The sequence below is a fragment of the Elgaria multicarinata genome, chromosome 11, assembly GCF_023053635.1.
Source record: "Elgaria multicarinata webbii isolate HBS135686 ecotype San Diego chromosome 11, rElgMul1.1.pri, whole genome shotgun sequence".
Classification (NCBI taxonomy): Eukaryota; Metazoa; Chordata; class Lepidosauria; order Squamata; family Anguidae; genus Elgaria; species Elgaria multicarinata.
This window is the reverse complement of record NC_086181.1, coordinates 7,177,324-7,203,591: the sequence shown is the minus strand read 5'-3', so window position 1 is coordinate 7,203,591 and position 26,268 is coordinate 7,177,324. Positions and strand designations below refer to the sequence as shown.

Below are 26,268 nucleotides of genomic sequence, written 5' to 3'. Positions count from 1 at the left end.
CATAAAAAAATCTCTATGTCTCTCATTAGGGGCATAAACATTTACTAATGTATATTGCTCACTTTCTATTTGCCCCTTTATCATAAGATATCTACCATTATCATCCTTTCTTACAGTTTTCAATATGAATCCACTTTTCTTTGAAATCAAAATTGCTACTCCATTTTTTTTTGACGTCCCTAATGACTTTTCATAATAAACAGACCACCTTGTCCGGATTTCATTTACGCCATCAAATTTTTGGTGTGTTTCTTGCAACATAATAATATCCGATCTTTCTTTATTTAACATTTGTTCTATTCTCCTCCTTTTCACGACTGCCCCCAGACCTTTAACATTGAGAGTTGATACTTTAATATTCTTATTCATAATCTCCCTTTTGATTTTCCTTCTGATCCCATGTGCTCTGCAACTCATAAACATAAACAGCAACAAATATAACAGTAAACCCTGAACCCCCCTTCATCCCCCTCCCTCCCCCCCTAATAATCCCCCCCAACCCCTCTCCCCCCCCCACTACTTTCCCCCTCCCCATATCCCCGTGAGTCTATTACTCCGGCCATCTAACTTAGGGGAGAGGGGGGAGGCGGGGCCCCGCCCCGACGGCACGATCTCTGTATTTAATTACTTATCATTAATTATCTCATAACAACATTCCCTATTTACCCCATCCCAGACGCCCCGGCTATCATCTTTTAGCTGTCATCTTGGCTCTGAAGATCCATTTGTGCTGACCGTGTGTTAACTTCCAAAAAGCTGGTAGGTAATTTAGGAGGATATACACATCGTTCCAAATTATAGATTGGTTTAGAACAAAGTTTATCCTTATAATAACCTCTCCCCAAAATGAGGTGACTATTGAGCATTGCCAAAATATGAATAAGGGAAGTATTAGGTGCAATACATCTCCAACAATTGTGCAAGTTAGACAAACCCTTATTAAAAAGACGTTGTGGCGTCCAATAAACCTGAAACATTTTTATCAGCTTAGGTTGATATACCTTTTATCAGCTTAGGTTGATATACCAACTATGTCCTTATCTGGACAGAGATAGCCTAGCTACAGTTATCCATGCTCTGATAACATCTCATTTGGATTACTGCGTTATACGTGGGGCTGCCTTTGAAAATGGTCCGGAAACTTCAGCTGGTACAAAACAGGGCAGCCCATTTACTAACAGGGACTGGCCAGCGAGATCACATTACGCCAGTCCTTTTACAACTTCATTGGCTGCCAGTCCAGGTCCGGGCCCAATTCAAAGTGCTGGTATTGACAGCTAAAGCCCTAAATGGTTTGGGGCCAGGTTATTTGAAGGAACGCCTCCTCCCATATGCACCTGCCCAGACCTTAAGATCATCTACAGGGGCCCTTCTCCGTGAGCCCCTGCCAAAGCAAGTGAGGCAGGTGGCTACTAAGAGGAGGGCTTTCTCCACTGTGGCACCCCGGCTGTGGAAAGAGCTCCCCAGAGAGGTCCGCCTGGCGCCTACACTGTACTCCTTTTGTCGCCAGCTGAAGACCTTTTTATTCTCTCAGTATTTTAACACTTAATTTTAACTCAAATTTAAATTTTACTGTTCTAATTCTGTATTTTAATCTTATATCAATTTTTGCTGTGTGGTTTTATCCTGGTTGTGCTTTTTATACTGTATTTTGTAATTGTGCTTTTAACGTGTTGGTTGTTTTATTATGGTTTTAATTTTTGTGAACCGCCCAGAGAGCTTCGGCTATTGGGTGGTATAAAAATGTAATAAATAAAATAAATAAATAAATAATTTGCTGAATGAGACGTAGCCTGAGATCCATAGAAGCTTCAGATACAGATGCTAGGACAACCGTCCATTGATTAGGCAAGACAGGACACTCCAATTCTCTATTCCAGTCCTGTCTTAAACTGTGGGTGTCCTATTTATTGACTGCTACTAAATGCTTCTATATATATGGGTCATGGATCTACGTGTCTGTTCAGCTGCTATAAGTGATTCTAACAATGCTGGAGGCTCTGAGGTTTTTCCTCCTAAAGTTTTTTTGTACTTCTCTGAATTTTGGAAGCCAGCTACTACATCCCTTTTGTCCTGGATGGTTCCATTTGTTTACATAAGGAATGGCCCTTATGCCCAAACATCAGAAATAAAGAAAATAAAGATGTGTGGCTAAGAACATAAGAAGAGCCCTGATGCTGGATCAGACCAAGAGTCCATCTAATCCAGTATTCTGTTCACACAGTGGCCAATCAGCTTTCAACCAGGGACCCACAGGCAGGATACGGTGCAACAGAACGCTCCCACCCGTGTTCCCCAGCAACTGGTGTAAACAAGCTTACTGTCTCTGTTACTGGAAGTAGTACATAGCCATCAGGGCTAGTAGCCATTGAGAGCCTTCTCCTCCAGGTTGCTCCTTTAAGCCGGTGCTAAAAGAAGCAACCCTGCATCTTTTCCTCCTCCAGGAATATGTAAGGGGGGAAATGCTCTAACCTGCCTGCCCTCCACAAGTGGCAGCCAACAGAGTGGAACAAGAGCAGGCAAGGTCAGACAGAGATGATGTCATGTCACAGATTCCCCCCCCCCCAAACATTATTAGGGGAAAGAGGAAGAAGAGACACAGGGTTGCTGCTTTTGATGGCAGTCTTTATTTATTTATTTATTTAAAATTGTTTTTAGGCTACCTTTAGGGGTAAGCCCCTCTCAAGGTGGCATACAGGATTAAAAATCATATAAAAGTATACAAATAGATATTATAAAACACTTTAAAAACAGGTTACATTTATAAAACCTGCAGTCCACAGATTATGGAAAGGCCAGCAAAACCAGGTAGGTTTTCAGAGCGTTTGTGAAAATCTGCGAAGAAGGGGCATGACAAACGCCTGATGGAAACTTATTCCAGAGGTGCGGGGCCAGAACTAAAAAGGCCCTCTCTGTTGTACAACCTAACCGCCCATGGCAAATGAGAAGTTCTGTCTTGTGGCTTTTGTATCCATCTCATTACACTCCCATGTATGTTTCTCTGCCCTCCACCTTTTTAATGGAGGGGACAGAGATTGAAGTTACAAAGTGTGTGCTCTACCATTAAGCTATGGGGTGGTTTAAAAAAGAAAAATAGGAAAAAAGAGGTTCCATTCAGAGACACTTGAGGTGTGTGCCCATGTTTAACGCCCCCATGATCTACAACTTATGGAACAGCAGTTGATTCTGGGTGTGTGGGTGGGTGTACACATGCTGGCTAGTACATAAGCTCCATTCAAGAGCGTTTTATTGCATGCTTATTATTCGGCATTCATGGAGTTTGCTCAGGTCCCTCACATGTCATTGTCTGCCTCCCCTACACCTTCTGCCCCTTCTGGTTTTCCTTGCATGACAAAAAAAACCCTCTTTAAGTCCGTTTTTTTTAAAAAAACTCAGAATTGCTGCTGTCTCCTGCTGTGTGCAGGAGAAGCAGCGCCATTAGAACAGCGAACTCAATGGGCCTCGTGCTCGTTCTGTACTTCCTCTTTTGAAAGAGGAAGTAACTGAGGAAGGCAAACATGGGTAGAGAAGCGAATTTAGGGAGCGTGTTAAAACACACACACCCTGGTGTGATGGAGCTACATGAACTGCTTTTATCTATATCCCTCCCTCTTCTCCTCTGCACTGCGCCACACGCTAGACGAGGAAAAAGGGTGTGTGAACTCCTTGTGCCTTCCTGACAAATTTATCACAGCCCTTGTGAGCATGAAAATCCTATTGGATCCACTTCAGTATACTGGTGGTGGGGAAGAGAAAGGAGGCCAGCATGTTAATCCCTTGCATCAGCCAGACATCAAAAGACAGCGGGGTCCTCAGAACCAGGCTCCCAGACAATCAAAGCTGTCTGACTGGGCGGAGCGCGGGTGGGTGAGTGGGAGGAAGAACAAGAGGAAGTTAATTAGCCACCTTTGTATTATGCCTTTCCGAGCAACAGGGTTCTAATCTGAGGCTGACATCCCTAAATAAACTGTTAAACGCACACTGGCCACTATATTAAGAGCAGAATGCCTCAGGGTTGGCTGCATTAATCATTGTGCTAAGTAAGTCACAAAACAGGGTCCCAGCTGAACTCACGCACTCTGCTACGCCCTAATTGTCTACAGAGCGTGTCTGTCTTTGACCCTGTCTGGGTCTCCTTCAAAATGTCCAGAAGTCCAGGACTTTAGCAGCTGCCCCTCTTCACACTTAACAGCAGCAGCAAAAATGTTTGGCTGGAGAGGAAAGTGGTGGAGGTAGAGAGAATGAGCATTGGACAGAGGCAACTTACAGGGTGGACTAAAGGATGAAAACATTGTGAAACACTACGCCCCTGATCCAGCTCTTGACAAATGCACTCACAAGTAGGGTGACCTTATGAAAAGGAGGACAGGGCTCCTGTATCTTTAACAGTTGCATAGAAAAGGGAATTTCAGTAGGTGTCCTTTGTATATATGGAGAACCTGGTGAAATTCCTTCTTCATCACAACAGTTAAAGGTGCAGGAGCTATACTAGAGTGACCAGATTTAACAGAGGGCAGGGCTCCTGCAGCTTTCACTGTTGTGATGAAGAGAGAATTTCACCAGGTGCTGCATGCATACAAATGACACCTGCTGAAATTCCCTTTTCTATACAACTGTTAAAGCTACAGGAGCGCTGTCCTCCTTTTTATATGGTCACCCAAGTAGTGGTGTATTAAAGTATGCATGGTGTAGAGAAAGTGGAGAAAGCCCTTCTCTCTTAAATCTAGAACTTTGGGGTCATTCAGTGAAGCTGAATGGTGGGAGAGTTGGGTCAGCAAACAAGGCATAGTTGAACTATGGAATTTGCTGCCACATAATGTGATGACAGCCACCAATGTAGATTGTCTTTGGTCTCACCCAGCAGGGCTCTTATATTTTTATGGCTTTAAAGATTTTCAAATTCAGCAGTAGTGTGAGATACTGAAGACCCAGGTTTAATAGGCACATTTACAGTGATTTCAGCCGACTGCCATCAATTTAAAAGCCCTGTCCTGCTTTTCACATGGTGACCCTAGTTACTATTCATTCTGCAACAGTTTGTTCAGAGTGTCAGAGAATGAAGGATTAACTTTTAGTTTCTCTGCTAACTCACTCTCTAAATGTAAAACACTTTACAATGTCGAGAGGCACCATGGAAATGAAATGTCAAGAAATACTTTTGTAAGCCGCCATGAAAGCCTTTTTTGGCTGAATGGCGGCATAAAAATCCTTAAATAAATAAATAAATAAATGAAAGACGATAACAACATCACACGTTTTGCAACTGGGGGAGGGTGTATGTGCACACTTATTGTAGATTAATAAAAAGGGTGTAATCTCGTGAACATACCCTGCAGTGTATGCCAGTGTTTTCTGGACCCCTTGCATGGGTATGTTGGAGACAGAGCCATCATATCACTCCCCTAAGGAATTGTTTTGCCACAGATCTCACCAGCACTGGGAGAGATGCAGCATTTTCCCTAGGAAGGGCACAAGCTCTCAGGCAGGCACCGGCCACGGCTAAACACCATTCATTTAATGGAGTTTATTGCAAACTCTGCAACCCAGCATGCTTGCCAAGTTGGCTTCCTGCCTACTACTGAGCTAAGCCTTAATTAATTGGAAAGGGAAAACAATCCATGGGGAGAGACACTGGGTAAGAGATCCCTCTCCCTCATTGCACCAGACAGCACCCCTGAAAGAAAGAGAAACGCCTGAGCGAGGCAAGAATCCTGGCCAAATTGGCTCGGGTGCAGATTAGCAACACAGAAGAGAATGCCCAGCCACTGATGTCCACTTCAGTCTGGTCAGCTCCAGCTAAGCCTCAGCTTAAACAGCCATACGGACTTAATGCTGGGGTTGAAGGACCTCATTCTTAGAGGCAATGTCAGGTAGCATTTCCCAAACTTTTTGAAAGCCAAGGCATAATCTCTCTCTGAATTATAATTAGAGATACACTTCCCCTCTTGTATCCCAGCAGTTTGCTTTTGGAAAGTGAAAGAGTCAGAATTACTAGCCCTCAGAAAAGTCTTCTGCATGAGTTGCTGTTCTGGCTGAGTCTCCTCTGTGGTCAGGTCATTCTGTCCCAGTCTCAGCACTGGGAATGAATGGATGAACTGATCACATTTGAGACAGAGATGGGGTAGCATTAACAAACTGCAGCAGAGGCTGATGGGAAAGAATCAAGTCCAGAGCAGTAAATCATGCAGTGTTACAGCAGGCAGCCTCATATTTCTTCTGGCACAGTAGCCGTTCATTCTCTTGCAGCAAGTTGCTTGGGAATTACTAAGCTAGTAGTAGGAACATGCTTTAGGAAAGAGGCAACCAGCTCTTGTCTAGCCATGCGATTCCTCCTCTATGAAGAGCCTGTCCTAGAGAAAATGAGGGGTTTGCTGAGAAACACATGGTCATTCCCAGTAGTGCCATCAGGGCAGGACTTTGGGGCATCAGTTCATGGATCAACTCAACAGAATGAGCAGAAGGGCTCATTCATTTCCCCACCAAATGCTTCTGCTGCAGTAAGGGAAGAGCAGCAATAGCCATTTCTTTCCTCTGTGATGTGATCTTGCATCTTCCCAGAGAGGATGCAAAATCTACCTCTCCCAGAAGGGCAATGGCTGTTGGGCAAACATCTGGTCCAATAGTAGTGCTGCTCTAGAGTGCACTGTTTTTTTGCAATTACTGTTTAAACTGTGTTTTTAATTGGTACTTTTTATTGTTCTTCTCTCTGTTTCATAATCCTAAAACCAGGCTAAATGTAGCTATCCAATGTAGCTAAATGATGGGCAGTTCAGGACAAACAAAAGGAAGTACCTTTTCACACAGTGCATAGTTTAACCATGAAATTCACGTCCACGAGACGTAGTAATGGCCACCAACTTGAATGGTTTTAAAAGGGGATTAGATCAGCCTACCACAATCTGATGCCCTCCAGATGCTGTGGATTTCATCAGCCTCATCCAGCACAGCTAATGATCAGGAATCACGTTTGTATAGTCCAAACCATCTTGACTGGGTAAATCAAATTCATGGAGGATAAGGCTGTCAATAGATACTAATCAGGAGAACTATATGTTGAGCGTCATCAGATGGGGGGAAACCATGTTTTCTTACTGTTGCTTTCCCCCCACTTCTGTCCCACAATTTATTTATTTATTTATTTTATTTTATTTATTACATTTCTATACCGCCCAATAGCCGGCGTTCTCTGGGCGGTTCACAATACTTTCTTTTTCTTCAAACAGGGGAAGAAAGAGGAAGTAAACAATGACCACATGGCCCATTCAGTGGGTGTTTTTATCGCACTGCTTTTCCTGCACACAGCAGGAAATGGCGGCACATTTTGCTTCCCCAAAAATCCTAGTTTTACCGGGGTCTTAAATGTGGCGGAAAGAAGACCAGAAGGAACAGGAGACACGCGGGAGGTAGACAGCATCATCAAAAGGACCCGCCAAAAAACATGAGTGGGCAGTAACGAGTGTGCGATAATGACATTCATTAGCTCCAGTATCAGAGGCATAACCCTCTGCTTGCTGGGGAACGTGAGTGGGAGGATGCTGTTGCCCTCATGTCCTGATTGTGGGCTTCCCAGAAGCATCTGGTTGGCCGCTGTGGAAACATAATGATGGACTAGAGAGTCCTTTTGCTTGATCCAACAGAGCTCTTATATTCTTGCCGTTTATTTGCTAGAAACTACCTTGAGCTTTGACTACAAGCTGGGATATAAATGGTTTGAATAAGGTACATAAATAAATCTCAGCCACCACAAGAAAAAATCTTTTAGTGGGCTCTTTAATCCCATGGAAACCACTCTCACTCTATACACCCCCCAGTGGAGGCTGGTGGATTGGATGTCAGTGGAGCAGTGAATCTGTTCTCGGTTCCAGTCAAGACCAGCCAGAACTGTCCAAGGTGCTGAACCCCTCCCAAGAGGTTCAGAACCTTGGATAGCTCCTTTTGAGTTCTGACCGAAACCCAGAGCGGATTCATTACCTCACTGACATTGGAGCCATAAATCTCTATATCTTCTGTGGATTTATTATTCTCTATATATCTACTTATTTGCTACCATTTCCTCCCCCTAAGGTTCCCATGGCAGGAAAGGGTTGGGAAGGCAGACAAGAGGGTTTACATTGCAGGAGCAGACTTTATAAAACAGTGTCAAAATCTTGAGAGAAAATCTTCCTATCTGTTGCAACAACAGGGCAGTAGCAGAAAACAAACTGAGAAGGTTTTCCAAAATGGCAGCCTTAGACATAAAATTAGGGACATAGATTTATTGACATGTTACTGTTGCTGTCAGGATTTTGAGAGGCAAGGCAGGATGGGTGAGATTTCTTCAATGGAATGGCATGCAAGCCTTTAAGGAAACAAATAAAACCCATAAACACACCTACACAAAGCTCGAGTGATGGCCCAAGGTATTTTGGTGCCTGAAGCAAGGGACATGATGGCATCCCGTCCAATGCCATGTATAGAAGCCAGCTGTATTGACAGCTTAATCGCACTTCAACACTGGCAATGGGATAGTGTCCTCCAGTACACCTGAAGAAACAGGCTAGTTTGGAGTGGTGATTGGGGAACCCAAAAGAAAGAGCTGAGAGGCTCTTTCTTTTGCTTCATGTTGCCTAATGGTAAGGGAAGTCAATTGCTTTACTTTGTCTAACGGTGTCCCAGGCCAACGAGGGCCCTCCAGGAGTAGAGTGGCCAGATGTAAAAGAGGATAGGGCTGCTACAACTTTTAATAGCTGCCTAGAAGAGGGAATTTCAGAAGGTGTCACCACTAGCAGCACTAAGGCCTGTCCCACTGGCCTTACTCCCGAAATTCCAGGTCAGTGTGCATGGGCTTGTAGCATTGGTGTTCAAGCATGTAAATTTACAAATGTGTGCATTAGGTGAAAAATGCACCCATCCAAACTCAGATTTGAACCCCCTCCACAATCTCGATTCTTCCAGAAGGGCTGGGCTGCAGTTCCCACCACCCCAGTCAGCATGGCCATGAACAATGATAACTTGAGGCATTTGCACCAACCATGCAATCTCATGCATATCCACTCAGAAGTAAATCACACTGAATTCAATGAGACCTACTCTTAGGGAAGTGTGTTAAGGATTTAGGCTAAGAGGCATTTTAAAACAATATTACAAAGAGATGCTGGGGGCCATGGCTGGGAGGATGCTATTACACTTGTGTCCTGCTTGTGGGTTCCTGATCATCAGCTGGTTGATCACTTGTGTGAACAGAGTGCTGGACTAAATGGACCCTTGGTCTGATCCAGCAGGGCTCTTCTTATGTTCTTGTTAGATATCAGAATTGTCTGCAGCAGGCCAGAGACGGGCACCAGAAAAAAACAAGGCTGTCCCTGGTACATTGATACCATTGGAGGGTATGGAATCCTGATAAAGCAGCTTTTTCATTTTCTTCCTCCCTATTGGAGTTTGCAAAGAAGGCACATCCAATAGATTTTATTGCAGCTTCACCTCGAATTGGGGGTGGGGGGGCACTGAAAGTATTATGCTAGCTTTGCCCGCTATTTAGAATGAACGTGGAAACCCCCAGCTGAGCTTCCCAAAAGCAGAGAGCTTATAAAAGGCTTGGCTAAGCTCCAAGAGCAGCACGAGGCAGACTCAAATGGGAGTGCCTAATCGGTGAAGCGAAACTGTCTTGCTTACGGTGTTACTCCCTCCAGGAGTAGATTGACGAGATGCAAAAGAGGTCAGGGCTCCTGCACCTTTAATAGCTGTTTGGAAGAGGGAAATTTCAGAATGGGTGGTTTGTCATGCAAGCTACCCCTGTTGAAATTATCTCCTCTACGCAGCCATGAAAGGTACAGAAACTCTGTCCTCCTTTACATCTGGCCATGCTGGCCTCTAGCAATATACAATAGTGCCAGGTGTCAGCGTTGCACACTCACACGCATAGAAATCAGCTCTCACTTATCTTCACAATCACCCTGCAAGCAAGGTCATAATTACACCCATTTTACCGGTAGGAAAGGCTGAAGGAAAGGCTGCCTAGGCTTACCCAGTGAAATGGTCCATGGGGAAAGGGTTAAGCTGATCAAATTCAGAGCCACTTGTAATAAAAACAACTGAGAGACATTTCACGTGTCACTCATGCAAAAGTCTATACTTTGTGCCAGGTTCTGATACTTTTATTGTGCTATTACCCTGCCTCATTCACAGAATTTTATGGGGGAGGGGTGGGAGCACAATGTCTTCTACTCAAAACCCTCCCATATTTTTCAACTGTGCTTTCTGTTTTATTTTACTCTGGAAAATCTGTTAAGGAGAGAAAGATGGAACAGCTGCATAATGCCTTCTAGTTGGTAATGATGGGAGCCCCCTCTCTGGAAGCACCTCTGGAGTACAACATACATGGAACGCCACCCCTGACCTGGACATACCTGGACACTATGACCAACACTGGAGGCTCAGAGGGTAGTAACAATGTAAAGGGCCTTTTCAGTGGGGTCCCTCCCCAACTGTGGAATGAGCTCCCCACTCGGGCAAACCTGGCGCCAACAGGGGCTGCCATCTTTTTGGCACCAGGTTAAGACAGTCCACTACTCCCAGGCATTGAAAAGCATCTGATGGGGCACTTTTGCCAGCCATCTAAACTGCTCTAATATTCTATTGAAACTGTTTTAGTTGTCTAAATGGTTTTAAATTTTGTATATTTATATTTTTATGCCGCATTTATTATTTTATGAACTATTGTAAACTGCCCAGAGAGCTTCAGCTATTGGGCAGTACAGAAATTATTATTATTATTATTAATAATAATACATCTACCTTTTGCATCATGTGCATGTACAAGGGAGAGGTTCTTCCTGCCCAAATACTTTCAAACAGGAAGCAATAAAGAGTTGGTGCCCCACCCACAGTTGGGAATATGTTAAAGACATAACATATATGAGAGCTCCGGCTATTGGGCGGTATAGAAATGTAATAAATAAATAAATAAATAGAAAATCTGCATATTATACAAATGTGAGCCCTTTATTACTTGACACGATGGTGGCTCCGATGCCAGTGGAATGGTGAATCTGTTCTGGGTTTCAGTCGCACCTTGGCTAGCTCCTTTAGAGTTCTGACTAAAACCCAGAGCGGATTCACCGACCCACTGACATCAGAGCCACCAGCCTCCACTGCTAGACACTTGCATTTTGTACTCTGGTATGAGAACCTAAGTACAAAAGCTACTGCAAACTTCAGCCCAATATTTTATCTACTGGGCCCCACCGGTCACTGGAGTCAGGGCAGCCTTGGGCTTTAGCTTGTGTCAGATTAGGGTGTTTAAATTTTAACCACAGGAACTGGAAGAGAACAAAAACAAGACATTCCCTCTTTTTTCCTGCCACTAGAACTTTTAAGTGAAAATTATTGCAATAAGAGTAGTAATGATAATATTCAGTAATAATAATATTCAGTATTTAAATAGTGCTTTGGAGTGTTCAAAACAGATTACATCCATGTTCCATTCAACAGCCCCCTGTAAATAAGGTCAGAATTATTATCACCAAGCAACAGATGGGTAGATTGCCTAGAAGAAAGATTTCAACCAGGGGTTTCTAGTTCAAGTTTGGTCTCTTAGCTATTCCACTACACTGTCTTCATACATCAATACAACCTAGCAGTGAGGTTTTCAGCATGAAAGAAAGGTACGTGTAAATTTCAGAATATTTTGTTCCTATTCCAGAATTCAGGTTTCTGGGCAACAAAATCAGCAAACTTTGGATGGAATTCCAGGCAAGATGAGAAGGATAGCCTATGCAAAAGAAATGGCCAATGCAATGGGGGGAAAATGAGTGGAGAATATGGCACAGTGTGACATATGTGACATTTGTGACAGTGTGAGCAGCAGCAACCCTGACATGGCTCTATGCGCAAATCACAGGAGAGACAAGTCTGCCTCCTTAACTCAGCAATGCAGGCCCAGTGTGATTAATAGCAAAAGGACACCCAAACCGGCCGACCAGCTTTGCCACGAAAAACTAGTCAGCCAACTGGCTCCCGAGACTCCTGTACAGGTGTCACAAAGTTACCCTTCAGTGCAAGGGGTGATGTGCTGCCAGATGCCCCTAAAGCACAGAATGCCACACACCTATCTGGCTCAGAGCCTAAAGAGAAATAGGGAAAGACAGCAATGGCTAGAATAACAATCAGGAGGCAGCTCAGAGGAAAGTGTGTCATGTCATATGTGTGTGTCCGTCCCGTCCCACCCACAAACAGTTGCTTGGCCCCAACGGAGTGCTAGGTGCTGTACAGGTCACAGAAATGTTGTGCCCAGACAGACTGCAATCTACAAATGAGTCAGACAAGACAGGGATCGGGGCAGGGGAGTCAGAGAAGGGCAAATGTATAGCAAGACTAGTCAGGTGTCCGTGCAAGTGCAAGTAAGGTGAGGCTAAGGTGGTTCAAGAAAGGTTTTCCTATAGGAAGGGCTCTCAAGGAAGGACTCAACCGAAGAGAGAGAAGTAGCTTGCTGAATGGAGAGGGTGAGGCCAGGCCAGCTGTAAGGAACAGGGGGAAAGGAACAGACAGACATTGGGGGAAAGGGAGCGGCTGAATGATGAGCGGCTGAAGGAATGTAAGGCAGCCTTGAAAATAACCCCTTGCCTGGTGACCTGCGGCAAGTCAGAATTGCCTTTAGGCAGGGAAACCTTAAAAAAGGGTGGGTTCTGTTTTGGGTCACAAATAGGCATGTTTGGGCAGGCGAGCTGGTCTGCAGTTTTGTGACCTGGAGCACAATTCTACTGTGTTGATTTGTGTTGAGTCTACTGTGTTGAGTCTGTGCCTCCAGACTCAGGAGGTTGGCTATCCTATGCAGAGCAGGTACAGCAGCTCAGGTGGTCTTCACCTCCCTGTCCACCTGCCCGGCATTTTCATTAGATGGGCCTTTTTGGATGTCTAGCTGGGGTGTTTCAGAGGGGAGGGGGGAGAAAAATGTAGAGGCCTCAGGATAGCTCATATCCTGGCCTCTCCAGTCTCCTCCCCTTCCTGCCCACCTAAACACCCCCTTTCCTCATCCTCTGAGGTCAAGTTCCCGACCACAGAGAGCAGTTGGCGTGGTTCTTTCCATGCCAGCTGCGAGGGGTAGGGGGTTGGAGCTATGATTCTCCCTTTGTTAGGGGGACTCCGAAGTATCCTATGCCCCCTCAGATGCTGTCTAGGGGCAATAGGATTGCTCCCCTAGTAACTTTGCTCAACTTAACTTGCTAAGAAAGCTGGGGTAAGAGGTGATGCAGATGAAGGAAGATGCACAATCAGGAGTACAGAAGGGAGAGCTTGGAAAACGAGGGCTGGGCGCTTATATGGAGAGTAGCAGAGTGGAACCAAGGTAGTCTTAAAAGGAGAGGGGCAAGCAAGCCACAATAGCAAAGAAAGGAACTTGCAAGTATGGAAGCAGGATGCCTCCTATTAACAGACGCTGGAGGCAACATCAAAAGGCAACGATCTCCGATGCGCCCAGAGTGTGGGAACCTCAGAAGCAACTGGTCAGCCAGAGTGCTACTGGTTTAGACAGACCTTTGGCTTCATCCCCCAAAGCAGCAGCCACCTTCCCTATTTGTTCAAATGGGGATAAGCTGCCATCTTTCTTCATTATGCAAGTTGCAAACCACTGGGAGAAAAAGAGGCGGTGAAGTCTGGGAAACCCTCCCTCTAGAAGAGAGAGAGAGAGAGAGAGAGAGAGAGAGAGAGAGAGAGAGAGAGAGAGAGAGAGAGAGAGAGAGAGAGAGACAGGCCTGGACATCAAACTCAGATCAAAGCGATCTTAGTCTGTGTCGTGAGGAGGGAATTCTGTACAAGTGGTGGCAGCGGAGGTGCTGGGAAGAGGGGAAGGATTAAGGAAATCTTTGGCACAATGGGGAACCTCGGCTGGGGTGGTCCCGCAATTAGCGATGCGAAACAATAAAGGAAGAAAAAAGCAAGCCTCGTTTTTCCCAGGCGTGGCAGGCCTGTGCAAACATTTCAGCCAGCCCTCAACAGCCTACGGGCCTTGCATTTATTTTTTTCTTTTCTTTTCTTTTGGATGGGGGGTGGGGAGGACATATAATTATATCCTAAGGGAGAGAGCAACATAAAAGGAGCTTGTGTCTCCAGCGGTTAGAGTGGGAAGCTGGGAGCTAGGATGACTGGAGTCTAATGAGTTGAGGAGCCCTGGGTTGCACACACTCCAACAAAGGACGAGAAATGCTGGCCACCGTGGCATTGGGGGCGGGAGAAGGAGGAGGGGAAGAAGACAGGGGAGGATCTCGGGTGGAAAGGATGCAATTAGGCACTGTTTATTTAGTCTTTAAGGTGCCATAAGACACTCTTCTTTTTTTCGCAAAAGATGGCTACTAAGACTCAAGTATGCTCAGAAACTACACACCCAGAAGCCCAGGCTACTTCCTAATTCAAAATGCTGTTCTTACAGGCTTAACTGAAAAGGCACTCTGCACAGGCTAAGAAGAATTCCCCTCACCCCGCTAAACCGACGGTGCCATAACAGAATTGCTGCTGATTGTATCCATTCCCCACTAGCTACCAGGATTACTTTTCTCTGAACACTGAACATGTGCACCTGACAGTCAGAACTTTCTGAAATGTAGGAATACAGTGCAGTGAGAACTGGCCTCAAGATCATGGCTTTTGTAAGCCACCCTAGGCAAGCAGTTTATGTGGAAAGGCAGAATACGGGTGTTTTAATAGCTAACAATGCAAATATATGGGAGTTCAGTATGAAACCCCCCCCACTTCCTTTCATCAGGTTATCTCTAGAAGCCTGGTGTACTTCACTGGAAGTCTAACCTCCAGCATCTCCACTTGGAGGACTCAGGTAGGGGGATTGGGAAAGGAATTTGCCCATCACCTTGGAGTATCAACAATTCCAATACAGGTCTGGAAAACCCACCAGTTTGAGTCAACATATAAACAACTCCTCATATCCACAATGACAGCAATTTGGGAGCCCCAGGCTAGGGTGGAGGTTTAGTGTAATTTTCCACAGGATTCAGCCCTTAGGATCAATGCTCTAGTTAACTGCCAGCTGGCTTTCCATCACACAATCCGAAGCATATTGGAGAGCTCTGTGGATCTCAGCTTTTAATATTTTTATTATTTGCTACTAAAACGAACATGTTTCTATCCCTCATGGTAGGTGAAAAATTATTTTAAAACAGGGATTAACAGTGTCGGCTAAATGCTCAGATATTTTCAGATAATTCTTCCTCTTCTCATGGAGCTTGAAGTGAAGCTTTATTGGGGGTGCACAACCTTTTCAGCCTTGAGGGCCACATCTGGTGTCTGCTGGGCTAGCAGGGACCAACCACACACACACACACACACACACACACACACACACACACGCACCACTACTCTCATGCATGCACACATTCTCAAACCGTTCACATATTCATTCACATATATATTCAAGAAGCAATATTTGGACAATATCTCCAAGGAATTATTACTAAGGAGACTATCCAAATTGAAAGGCAGCTTTTTCCTCTGCCAGCAACTCCTGTGAAAGTAATCCCCTGCTGACATATATATGGCCTGTTTGTAAGGGCTAACAACTGAAGCTGAGGACTCCTGATCCAAGTCAGTTAGGTCTTGACAAACACTCCTAACTGGATCGTTTCGATTTCCATCACATCGGCGCAGGGGTTCATCTTGAGAGGGTGCAATTTCCTGGGCAATATCATTAGTAGCTCCAGTGGCAGCTCAACTCATAAAATCATCTATACACAGTTGTTTATATTTTGGGGGCAAACCAAACTCTGTATTAATCCCCTTTAATCTATACTGTGCCTGGGTAAAAGCTATCACTGAACAGCAGTAGCACCAGCAATATTTTGAGTTTCACTAATCAGCCAAGACTAACCTATATATAGCAGCTTAGCACATTTGTCCTCTATATAATAGCATCAAACAAAATAACCATCCCCAATGTTCCCCTTTTAACTATTAAAAACCTTCTCCTTTCAGTTCTTTATCCACTTTCAAGTACTTTAATTCTTCTTGCAGGAGAGCTGAATAACACCTTTGCTCTTCCGAGTTAATTGGCTTCATGTCATTCACATTTATATAAATTGATCCTATTTTGGTCTTGCAGCAACAGTATCCGTTTCATGCCACAGCATCAAGGTGTTGAAGACCCCACGCCACTGTCCAAAAAATAAAAGGAAAAAACACACTCTAGGAACAGGCTCTATGATCCCTGCCATAGAAGCCTCATTTCTAAAGCATCCTAGGAAGCAGGCAAGAACCAAGGTGTTGCAGGGCACTCTAGGAATGAGGCTTCTACAGCAGGAACTATAGAGCCTGTTCCTAGAGTGTGTGTTCCCCCCACCCCCGTCTTCTTTTTGTGTGGGGGATGTGTCAGATGCTGGGGATCTGGGGGCCGGCAGACAAAGTTTGAAGAGCTACTTGCAACATGTACTTTTTGCACCTCAGATCTACAGTAGTTTTGAAAGGGGTAGATATAGATCTAGTAAACATCCAACCCATAGAATCTGTCTCCACCAAAGCAGGAGTTGAACTATAACTAGCAAAGAAAGCAAGACAGGTTTTTTGCACTTGGCCTGAGGCTCCAAGGGAATGCTGCTTGCTTCTGGGGGAAATTATACTGCTTTAAAGACTGGCAATTTCTGTGGACGTGCTTGCTTGCTCTCTCAAGCTATGAACTTGTGGGTGGTGACACATGATTTGTCAAGGTCAGGACGGGGCTGGGGACAAACTTACATAGGGTGACCATATGAAAAGGAGGACAGGGCTCCTGTATCTTTTACAGTTGTATTGAAAAGGGAATTTCAGCAGGTGTCATTTATATATATGGGGAATCTGGGGAAATTTCCTCTACATCACAACAGTTAGAGCTGCAAGTGCCCTGCCCTCTTTTAAATCTGCTCACTCTAGTATAGCTCCTGCAGCTTTAACTGTTGTGACGAAGAGGGAATTTCACCAGGTTCCCCATATATACAAATGACACCTGCTGAAAATCCCTTTTCTATGCAACTGTTAAAGATACAGGAGCCCTGACCTCCTTGTCATATGGTCATCCTAACTTATATAAAAATCATAAGACAGCATTGGTGGGGTTAGAAGCTGACAATCCAATCCAAGGTATAGGTAAAGTGGCAAAGGGGAATCAGACTAAGCAAAGAGGGGCAGGGCATGGGAAATGTCATATTCATACTTGTAGTGACTTGCATACCACTTTTCAGTATAGGTTTCACTCACTCCAGGTAAGGATCTAAGGAGAGTTAGACCTCCTGCAGAAGGATGCTGCAGTCCAAGACAGAAAACTAGAGAAGCAGCAGCAGAGCATGCTGCTCTGTTGACCAGGCATGGACCAGATACACAACTTTCATTCTTATACTTGGTTTGGCCAACCTGAAGGCAAGAGCAACTCCAGAACAAAATAATGGTAAACACAATTATTTAGAGAGTAAGGATTTAATCCATGCTATATGGGGAACTTCTGGGGATTGGGGACCACATGAATACACACACCCAAACCCACCCCTGCGGACTTTATGTTTAGCAGCAAAAATTGCACTGATTTAGCAAGGAAACAAGGCACGTGGGGAGGGGGGGCACTCACCTTGTTTCTCAGCAGAAACAGCCTCCTGTGAGGGTTCCAGAAGAGCATTTCTTCCTACGCGCCTTGTTTTCTGCTCAAATTGGTGTGATTTTTGTGACAGGCGCATAGGACATAGTGCAGACTGCAAAAACAGTGGAGAGGCCACGTGCGGCCCACAGGCCTTTTGTGGCCCATCCCCATTATATAGGATGTTAAGATATTGCAGCTGAAAGCTGGGGAAGCAGGAAATCTTTTGGGGAAGCATTCAGTACCCCCTGGAATCATTGCTGTCTGGAGGCCTCTTACTGTCTCCCAGTGAAGGAGGCTTTGATTGTAATGAGCTGTAAGTGCACAATCCTATGCAAGTTAAGACAGTATTGCAACTCCCAGCATCCCCCCAGCCAGCCATGGGTGGGTGGGTTTCTGTATAAGTATGCGTAAGATTGCATCTTTAGTTACTCATGTAACCAAACCAAGCTAATTATTTCCCAACGCCAAATCTGGCAAGTAGTCAAGCCTTCAGCATGAGAAAAAACCTGCCCACTTAGGAGTAATATTAACACACACACACGTATGTACATTTGTAATGCATCAGCTCATCACTGTAATAATTCATCAAATAATGAGACACGTGTGTGAATGAACCAGCACAAATTAACCAGCACAGATAAAACTTTATAGCAGCTTTCCTCAACCTGGGGTGCTCCAGATGTGTTGGACTGCACCTCCCAGAATGCCCCAGCCAGCCAGCTGGGGCATTCTGGGAGTTGTAGTCCAACACATCTGGAGCGCCCCAGGTTGAGGAAGGCTGCTTTATAGCATCTAATGTTAACTCAAATATACTTTTAAATGCTAGAGGGGTGTGTGTTTGAGAGAGGAAGGAACAAAAGAAAGAAAAAAGAAAGATGGGAAAATGTGACTCTAGTGGGCTTTTGATAGCTGGCAGCTACTAGCGAATGGAACATTTATGAGCCAGTGTTGGAGCTAAGACCAGTGTTTTGTCTATTTGAGAGCAGTTCTTGAGAGGGAAAGTTTGGGAGCTGGATTGCAGTCACTTTAAAAAAAAGTCTTAATTTTGTGCAGCAGGCTGGGGAGCTCTATGCGTACACTGTTTGCTTTTGGGGAGACTGCTTTAAAGGCCATCAGTTTGTTCTAGCATGCTCACCAGCTCCAATGCTCAGCTTGTGTATTTGTATATAAATGTGCCCCCCTCCTCTCTGTCTCTCCGCATAGATGCCACCGGCACCACAGATCTACCATACTATCTCCTTACAAAGGAAACCGTTCTGAAATTCTCTACAGCTGAGAAAAATTGAGAGCCTGAAACAATTCCAGTATAGTTAAAATGTGATGCAAAGTAATAAGATTATAATTTTCTTTCTCTGTAAGGTTAGACACAGAGAGGAATACAATAGTACAAAAGCGTCCAGCAACAATTGTTTTGTTCTGAGCCCCATCCCATATTTAGGTGTGTTGATAGCCTTTGTACTATCAAGACTCCAGCAGTACTCTGCTTTAAATAGTGGTAATTCAAAAAAGGACAGTTTCCAAAAAGCCTCGCAGAGCACTAGGGAGGGGTGTGGATGAGGTTCTGCAACACCTAAAGGATCTGCCAACAGGTGGGCGAGGATCAACACTCGGGGGGAGCCTCTGTATCAGAAGCATCCTCCCCCAAGTAGAGCGTGGGCCGCTTCTGATAGCTTCCTGCCTTTTTCTTCCTATCCTAGCTAAGTTTAGCATTGGAGTGATGTTAAAGATTAACAAAAGAAGTTCAGGAACTCAGGGCCTATGCAATCCATTTTACATACTATGCAAGACTTCAAACCAAAGTCCAGCCCAAGTTATCTGGCTTGACAAAGTTCATGCCAACCTGTTTTTGTACCCCCTAGTAACAAGGAATTAAGTAGTCAGGCCATGTTCAAATTCCTTAGATTTCTCCTATCCTAAGTGGCCAGTTTAAATCATGATGGATTGCAAGTTCCCAACTGAATTTGAAACATACAAACATTTGACCCCTCAAGAGACTAATTTCTAGGAAAGAGAAAAGGATTAAAATTGCCTGGAAATTGCACTTTCTGCCCTGAAAACTCAGGCAATTAATGTTCCCATTGTCCAGAAGGGAGACAGCTAGGCTGAAATATAAGTGATGAGCACAAAGCCAGCCATGGCAGAAGTGTTTATCTTAATCTTCAGTTTTGCTGCTGTTAAACTACTGAAAATCAACCCCCTGGACTACAGGACATGCGTGCAATAGCACTCTCCCACTCATGTTCCCCATACGGGAGGTGCCACTGACCTTCATGAATGTGTCTAATCCCTTTTTAAAGCCATCAACTTTGGCAGCCATTGTTACATTGTGTGGCAGCAAATTCCATAGTTTCACTATGTCAGGGATGCAGAACCTCCAGCCCACAGGGCACCCAATCTGGCTCTCACAGTTTCTTGGGTTCCCTCCAAAGGCTCCAAGCCCCACCACCTGGAGAAGTCCCCTCGGAGAGCATCCCCCACTACAATCCCCAATCTGTGATCAGGGATGAGGATAATGTTCTGCTGCTGCTGCTGCTGCTGTGTGTTGGGGAATGAGGAGCGGCAGGTGCTGGAACTCACCTGTGCCAGGGGAAGCAGCCCCTTTGCCCACACACAGGTGAGTCCCTTTCTTCTTAGCACACTCCACAGTCTTCCCCTACTGCGAGAAGGAGGCAGGGTGCACAAAGTGGCTGAGTCCCATAGGCTTGAGTCCTCTTCCACCATAGAAGCAAAGGGGACTCAGATGCTTCTTCACATGTCCTTCCTCCTTTCTCCATTACAGGAAGGAGGCGGAGCACACGAATCCAAGTTAGAGGCAGGGTAGAGCCATGCTAATCCCTGGCCCAAGCACCAGGTGGAAGATCTAACTGATGCTTGGGCCAGGGAGCAAATTATGTCAGGTAGGTGTGGCCATGCCCACATGACATCATATAGCCTGCAGAAGTCTGCAGGGACTGGGGTCATCTGCCCCCTCAAAGTAGTTCTGGACTCCTGGGCCAGATCTACACCAAGCAGGATATAGCACTATGAAAGTGGTATGAAAGTGGTAAATGGAGGCAAGATCTAGAGCTCCATCACATCTAGGTAGAAACGCGCGGCTTCCGTCGCTTCTCTCGTCACTTCCTGAAAACAGGAAGTAACAAGGCCCGTTCAGTCCGGCAGTAAAACGTTCATTGGATGGAGCTCCTACACTACTGCTTTATAGCAGTATTGAAGTCCACTGACAACTTTTTGGGCTGTGACACGTGCCATACATCACTTTCATACCCCTTTCATAGAGTTATATCCTGCTGGTGTAGATGTGTCCTGCACCTCAACAGTTGTCAGTGCACTTCAATGCTGCTATAAGGCAGGGGTGTAGATCCTGCCCCGAACTATGTGTTCTGTGAAGAAGGTGTTCCTCTTGTCTGTCCTGAATCTCTCCTAATGATCTCATCTGCAATATAGAATTTTCCTCTTTTTTTGCAGCAGGTGCACACTGGGTTGATGTTTTCATTGAGATAGATCATTTTTATTCAGCTTTCAGCAAGCCTTGTCCTCCTATATTGGGGCTGGATAACATCAGGGAGGACTTTCTAACGCACACCCCAGGCTGCACTCCAGCCACCATTGTACTACCACATTTTTGATAGCACAGTGACAAAAAAAAATGCTGGTTTGTCACTGAAATTTGACAACAAACTGCCACAGGTCCCTAAAAAGACCAAATTTATCTTCAAACAAGATAAAGTTATCGTTTTAAAGGACCTGTGGCAGACTTTTTCTTTTTGTCACTGCACAGCATGGCAGGGCAAACTCAGTGTAGAAACTGTAGAAACTATGGAGGCATGTGCAGGCCATGGGCCACATGTTTTTCACAGCTGTGCTATATACTTGGTAACATTTATCTTTACTAACACTTAAGCTAACCAACCTGTAATTACCCAGATTCCCCCTGGATCCCATTAACATTAACATTGGTTGCTCTTCAATCTTCTGGTACAGAAACTGATCTTAGGCACATGTTGCAATTAATATTTTTAAAGAAGATCAGCAATTTAACCTTTGACTTCTTTTAGAACTCTTGGGTGGCTACCTTCTGGACCTGGTGATTTGTTTGTCAACAAGGTCTAGATTCTTGTTACCTCTGTTTGACTCAGTTCCTCAGACTCCCTTCCCGAAAACATCAGTTCAGGCACAGATATCTCTCCTATATCTTCTGCAGTGAAGACAGATGCAAAGTATTCATTCAGCTTCTCTGCAGTCTCCTCATCCTCCTTTAGTACTCCATTGTCATCCAATGGTTCAATGGTCCCCCTCGCCTGTTTCCTGATACTGATGTATTCTGTTATTTCCAATGTATTTTCTTCTCAGTCCACTGAGAACTCATCATGCTGGATGCACTGATCTTGGCTAAGGTGATCAAGAAGTCACATTGGAACTCAGTTCATCTGGAGGATATTGATTTTCGACATCCATTTCTATTGGGCTTTCGCACAGGTTATGGGATTGAGACTGCTTTGGTCACCTTGGACAATAACTTATGGGAACTGATTGGGGGAATATAACCCTGCAGACCTCTCAGCAGCCTTTGATACCATTGACCATGGTATCCTTCTGGACTGCCTGGCAGGGGTAGGCCTTGCCAGTGCTATTTTGCAGCCATTTCAGTTCCTTCTTTTAAATCCTTTCCAAAAGATGGTGTTGGGGTATTACTAGTCGACTCCGCAGCCGTTGGCCTATGGTGTCTCCCACATTTCTGTCTTGTCCCCCATGTTATTTACATGAAACCACTGGGAGAGTTCACTTGCGAATTTGGAGTAATGTGGCATCGATACGCAGAGGACACCCAACTCTATTGATCTTTGTCACCTAACACCAAGGAAGCAGTCGAAAGCTCTGAACATTGCCTGGGTTCAATAGCAGGCTGGATGAGGGCAATCACACTGAGGTTAAATCCAAACAAGAGGATATGTTGTTGGTCAGTAGAAAGCCTGACTCAGGGATTGTGATTCAACCTGTTTGGGAGAGGGCTGCACTCCCCGTGAACTATCAGGTGCGTAATTTGGCATCCTACACTGTCCCTGGATCTTCAAGTTTTGGAGGTGCACCATAGCATGCTTGGTGCACCAGCTATAACAGTTCCTGGCTTGGCAACAGTTATCCAAGCCTTGGTTATGTCACATTTAGATTACTGCAATGCACTCTACATGGGACTACCCTTGAAGAGCACCAAGAAGACACAATTGGTGTAAAATACACCCGTGAGGCCAGTAAACGATATCAGGATCATATCACACCTGCCTTGAAAAACCTACACTGGTTGCCAATTGTTTCTGGGTGCAATTCAAGGCTTAACCTTAAAAACACTAAACAGCTTAGTATTTGGCTATCTAGGGGACTGCCTGTCTTGCTTACACACCTACCCGGATATTAGGACCTTCTTTGTCAGGCTCACATGAAAGGGCTTTTTCCAGTGCTGCTCCCAAATGGTAGAATACGCTCTCTCAGGAGCTACGATTGGCTCCCACTCTCTTGGCTTTTAGAAAGGGTGTGAAGGTACGTCTTTTAAATCTAGCTTTTCAAATAACGTAGTTGTTTTAATATTCTAATGTTTTACTATTTTTAATATTCTTATTTTTACTGTATTAAAGGTTTATTATTTGAAATTGCTATGTACCAACTTAATGGCTTTTTAATAAATAAGGCAGTATATAAATGTTAATAGATTATGATGATGATAAAATTGGTATAAAAATACTTGTATATGTAGTTGATTTTTATTCATATATGATGATATACTTCATTTTTTGGAACCTTGCACACTAGTAAGGAAAATGAAACTTTATATTTTAGTATATAGCTTTAATTGATGTATTTCACATCAGTGAATATAATTTTAGATTTAATTTTCCAAACATTGGAGGTAATCCTCCCCACCCAAAAAAAATTGGCGATAAAAGATGTATTGCAATTTCATCAAAATGTCTCAGTACCACACACACACACACACAAAAGACAGAACCTCTTGGACTCTCAAAGCCATGTGTAACTGACATCATGTACTATAGTGTAAGGCTATGGTTGTGAGGATAGTTCTGTAAAATATTTTGTAAACTTAAAAAACAAATTTCAGAGAGATTATTACAATCTTAGTTGTAGTTGCTAAAGGGTTCAAGGTCCTTCCCATAAATTTCTTCAGTGATCCTTACACCACAACTGCAAGGCAGGCAAGGGAATTATTGCCCCTATTCCGACAGACATTGAGGCTGTAGCTGAGGCAGTGGCTTACTTGAGGCCCCCCAGTGATGTCATGGTTGAGCGAAGATTTGAACTGGGTATTTTCTGGCTCAGAGCGCTTACTCCACCAGCACTCATACTACGCTTTTGAGAAGTTCCTGACCTCCTTGACCCAGCCTTAGATCTCCTCTTTCTTTGACCCCACTCCTCCTTCCCTAAAGTCCTATCACACCACTCACCTTCAGCTGGAAACTTCACCTTGATACCTTAGGTGGGAATGAATAGCAGAAGCTTTTGTTTCCTTTCCCATCTGTTAAGTCTCCCAAAGGCTGATCTTGCCTCATCCTCTCCCATAGCCCCAACCAGGTAATCCCAGGACCATCAAACAACAACAACATATCTATGTAACCCCACACCCCATCTTGAGCATTCTTACTACCAGAAACTGGTTTCAGCCGGGGGGGGGGGGGGGGCGTGCCCCCATGTTTGCATGTACAATCACCAGGGCAAAGGAGAGATTCCTCCCTCAGCTTCTTTACTCGTTTCAGCGGGGGGGGGGGCGTGCCCCCCACGTTTGCATGTACAATCACCAAAGCAAAGGAGAGATTCCTCCCTCAGCTTCTTTACGCTACCTCCTTTTCTGGCCTGCTCAAAAGCTGTTCTTCCATGCTGGACTTATTCCTAGCTAAAGTGAGGAGATGTGTGCCCAATCACCCCATGACCAGCAGGCAACTCATATTCCAAGCCTGGTTCTGCTCCCCAAAGATTAGGCCCAGTGGACCCTCTCTCTAACATTTCCAGAAAGGATCCAGAGCTCATATTTGCACAGAAATCATACCCTTGAATATGGATGCCCTGTGCACAGTTTTGACTGGATATGGAGGGGGAGACACTTTGCACATACTCAGAGACACTCTTTTTGTTTCAGTATGAAGCCCCATGTTCTGGGCCTGATGATCCCTTCCAGAGCTGAATTTAAGACGTGTCTACGTATCTGTCTAATCCTGCCATCACCTGCCCCCAAATCTACCCCTGTTCTTTGTAACACTCCAAGCACTGCCTTGCCTCTCCCCATGACACCAAGATCTCTCCCACCCCCTGCCCACCTCGACAGCTCCCACAGACCTTGCCCCAGGGTCCCAACTAGGTGCCCTACCTGTACCACAGCCATGCCCATGGGGGGCTGTCGGGTCCCCTCCCAGCCTCTCCAGCAGCCTCCCCAGCAACCGATCGGGGCTCTCGGGTTCTGCCAGCGGTGCCCAACAGCAGGTGGGCACCGAATCCGGGCTGAGCTGGCTCTCGCCGCTGCCGCCGCCTCCGCCGCTGCCACCGCCGCCGCCCGGGGACAGCTCTTCCGAGGAGAAGGACGTTGGGGAGCGCAGAGCGGAATCCGGGGGCCGCAGTTCCAGCCATCGCCCGTCGCCAGAGGTTTCCATGCCCCCTTCAGGCAGCTCTTCGAGGGGCTCCTTGAGGAATCCAGGCAGCAGGATCTTGGAGACGCTTTGCCTGCGAGGCACCTGCCCCCCGGCCCCAGGGCCAGCCCGGGCAGCCAAGTGGGAGCCCTGCTTCTTGAGAAATTTCTCCAAAGGCTTCATCCCGCCGGCCACGGCGGGGGCACCCAGGGGCGCAGCAGGGCCCCAGGACGAGGGGTGCTCCAATGCGCCCTTCTCAGCCTCGGCCAAAATGGGGGATCCGGGGTGGACCACTGCGCGTGCTGCAGGTGGGGGCGGAGAGGCGCGTGATCAGCGCGCCATGGCTCCCGAGGCCAGACGTAGGGTCAGGGCGGAGAGGTCTGGGGGGCGAGCGAGGGGTGGGCAGGCGGGGACCTGCCTCCTGGGACGAGGGACGCCGGCGGAGGTGGGGAGAGCCGCTTCGGCCAGTCCTCCTGAGCGTGGAAAGGAACCAGGGGCCGGGTGGGGGGGGGGGCGAGGTCCTCGTCGGTTCTCTCACCCGGCAGCGGCGTGAGCGAGTCGGGGCGCCCCCGACGGCGCTGCGTTCTGGCTGCCCCCTGGAGTGGTCGCGGGCGGCGCGGGAGGGGCAGAGCGGCGGGCTGCTGGCTCGCCGCCTTCTCGCTGGCCGCCACAGACGCGCGGCGAAGGCAGATCCCCTCTGAAGAGGTTCGCCCCCGCCTCCAACGCTGCCCTCTGCAAAGCCAGGCGCGCCCTCGCTGCCGGCAGGGCTTTCCCGGAGTCGGCGAGGGCCCCCGCTTGCGAGCCGGATCGCCCCGCCGCCACCACGCAGCCTCTGCCGCGGCGTCTCCTTCGCCTTTGCCACTCCGTGCGCCTTGCGCGCGCTCTATTCGCCAGGCGGCGGCGGCGGCGGCTACGAGCGGGATCCTCCTTTATGGATGCTCACGAAAGCGGGGGAGGCAGCTCCTGGCAGCAGCAGGCACGGGGGCTGAAACCTGCCTCTCTGCAGGGGAGTTTGCACGAGGGGGGCCTCTCTGCTCGGCACCCCCTCCTCATGCAGGA

At 46.1% G+C, this 26,268-nt stretch overlaps 1 protein-coding gene across 1 annotated transcript in view; it reads right to left on the bottom strand.

Moving 5' to 3' along the window:
• Positions 1–25,530, bottom strand: part of RAPGEFL1 (Rap guanine nucleotide exchange factor like 1) — a 74,347-nt gene extending 48,817 nt beyond the window's left edge. The window contains exon 1 of the mRNA XM_063137742.1: positions 24,954–25,530. Coding sequence (XP_062993812.1) covers positions 24,954–25,392 — 439 coding nt within the window. The 5' untranslated portion in view covers positions 25,393–25,530. The remainder of the gene's footprint in view (positions 1–24,953) is intronic.
• Positions 25,531–26,268: the final 738 nt, after the last annotated feature.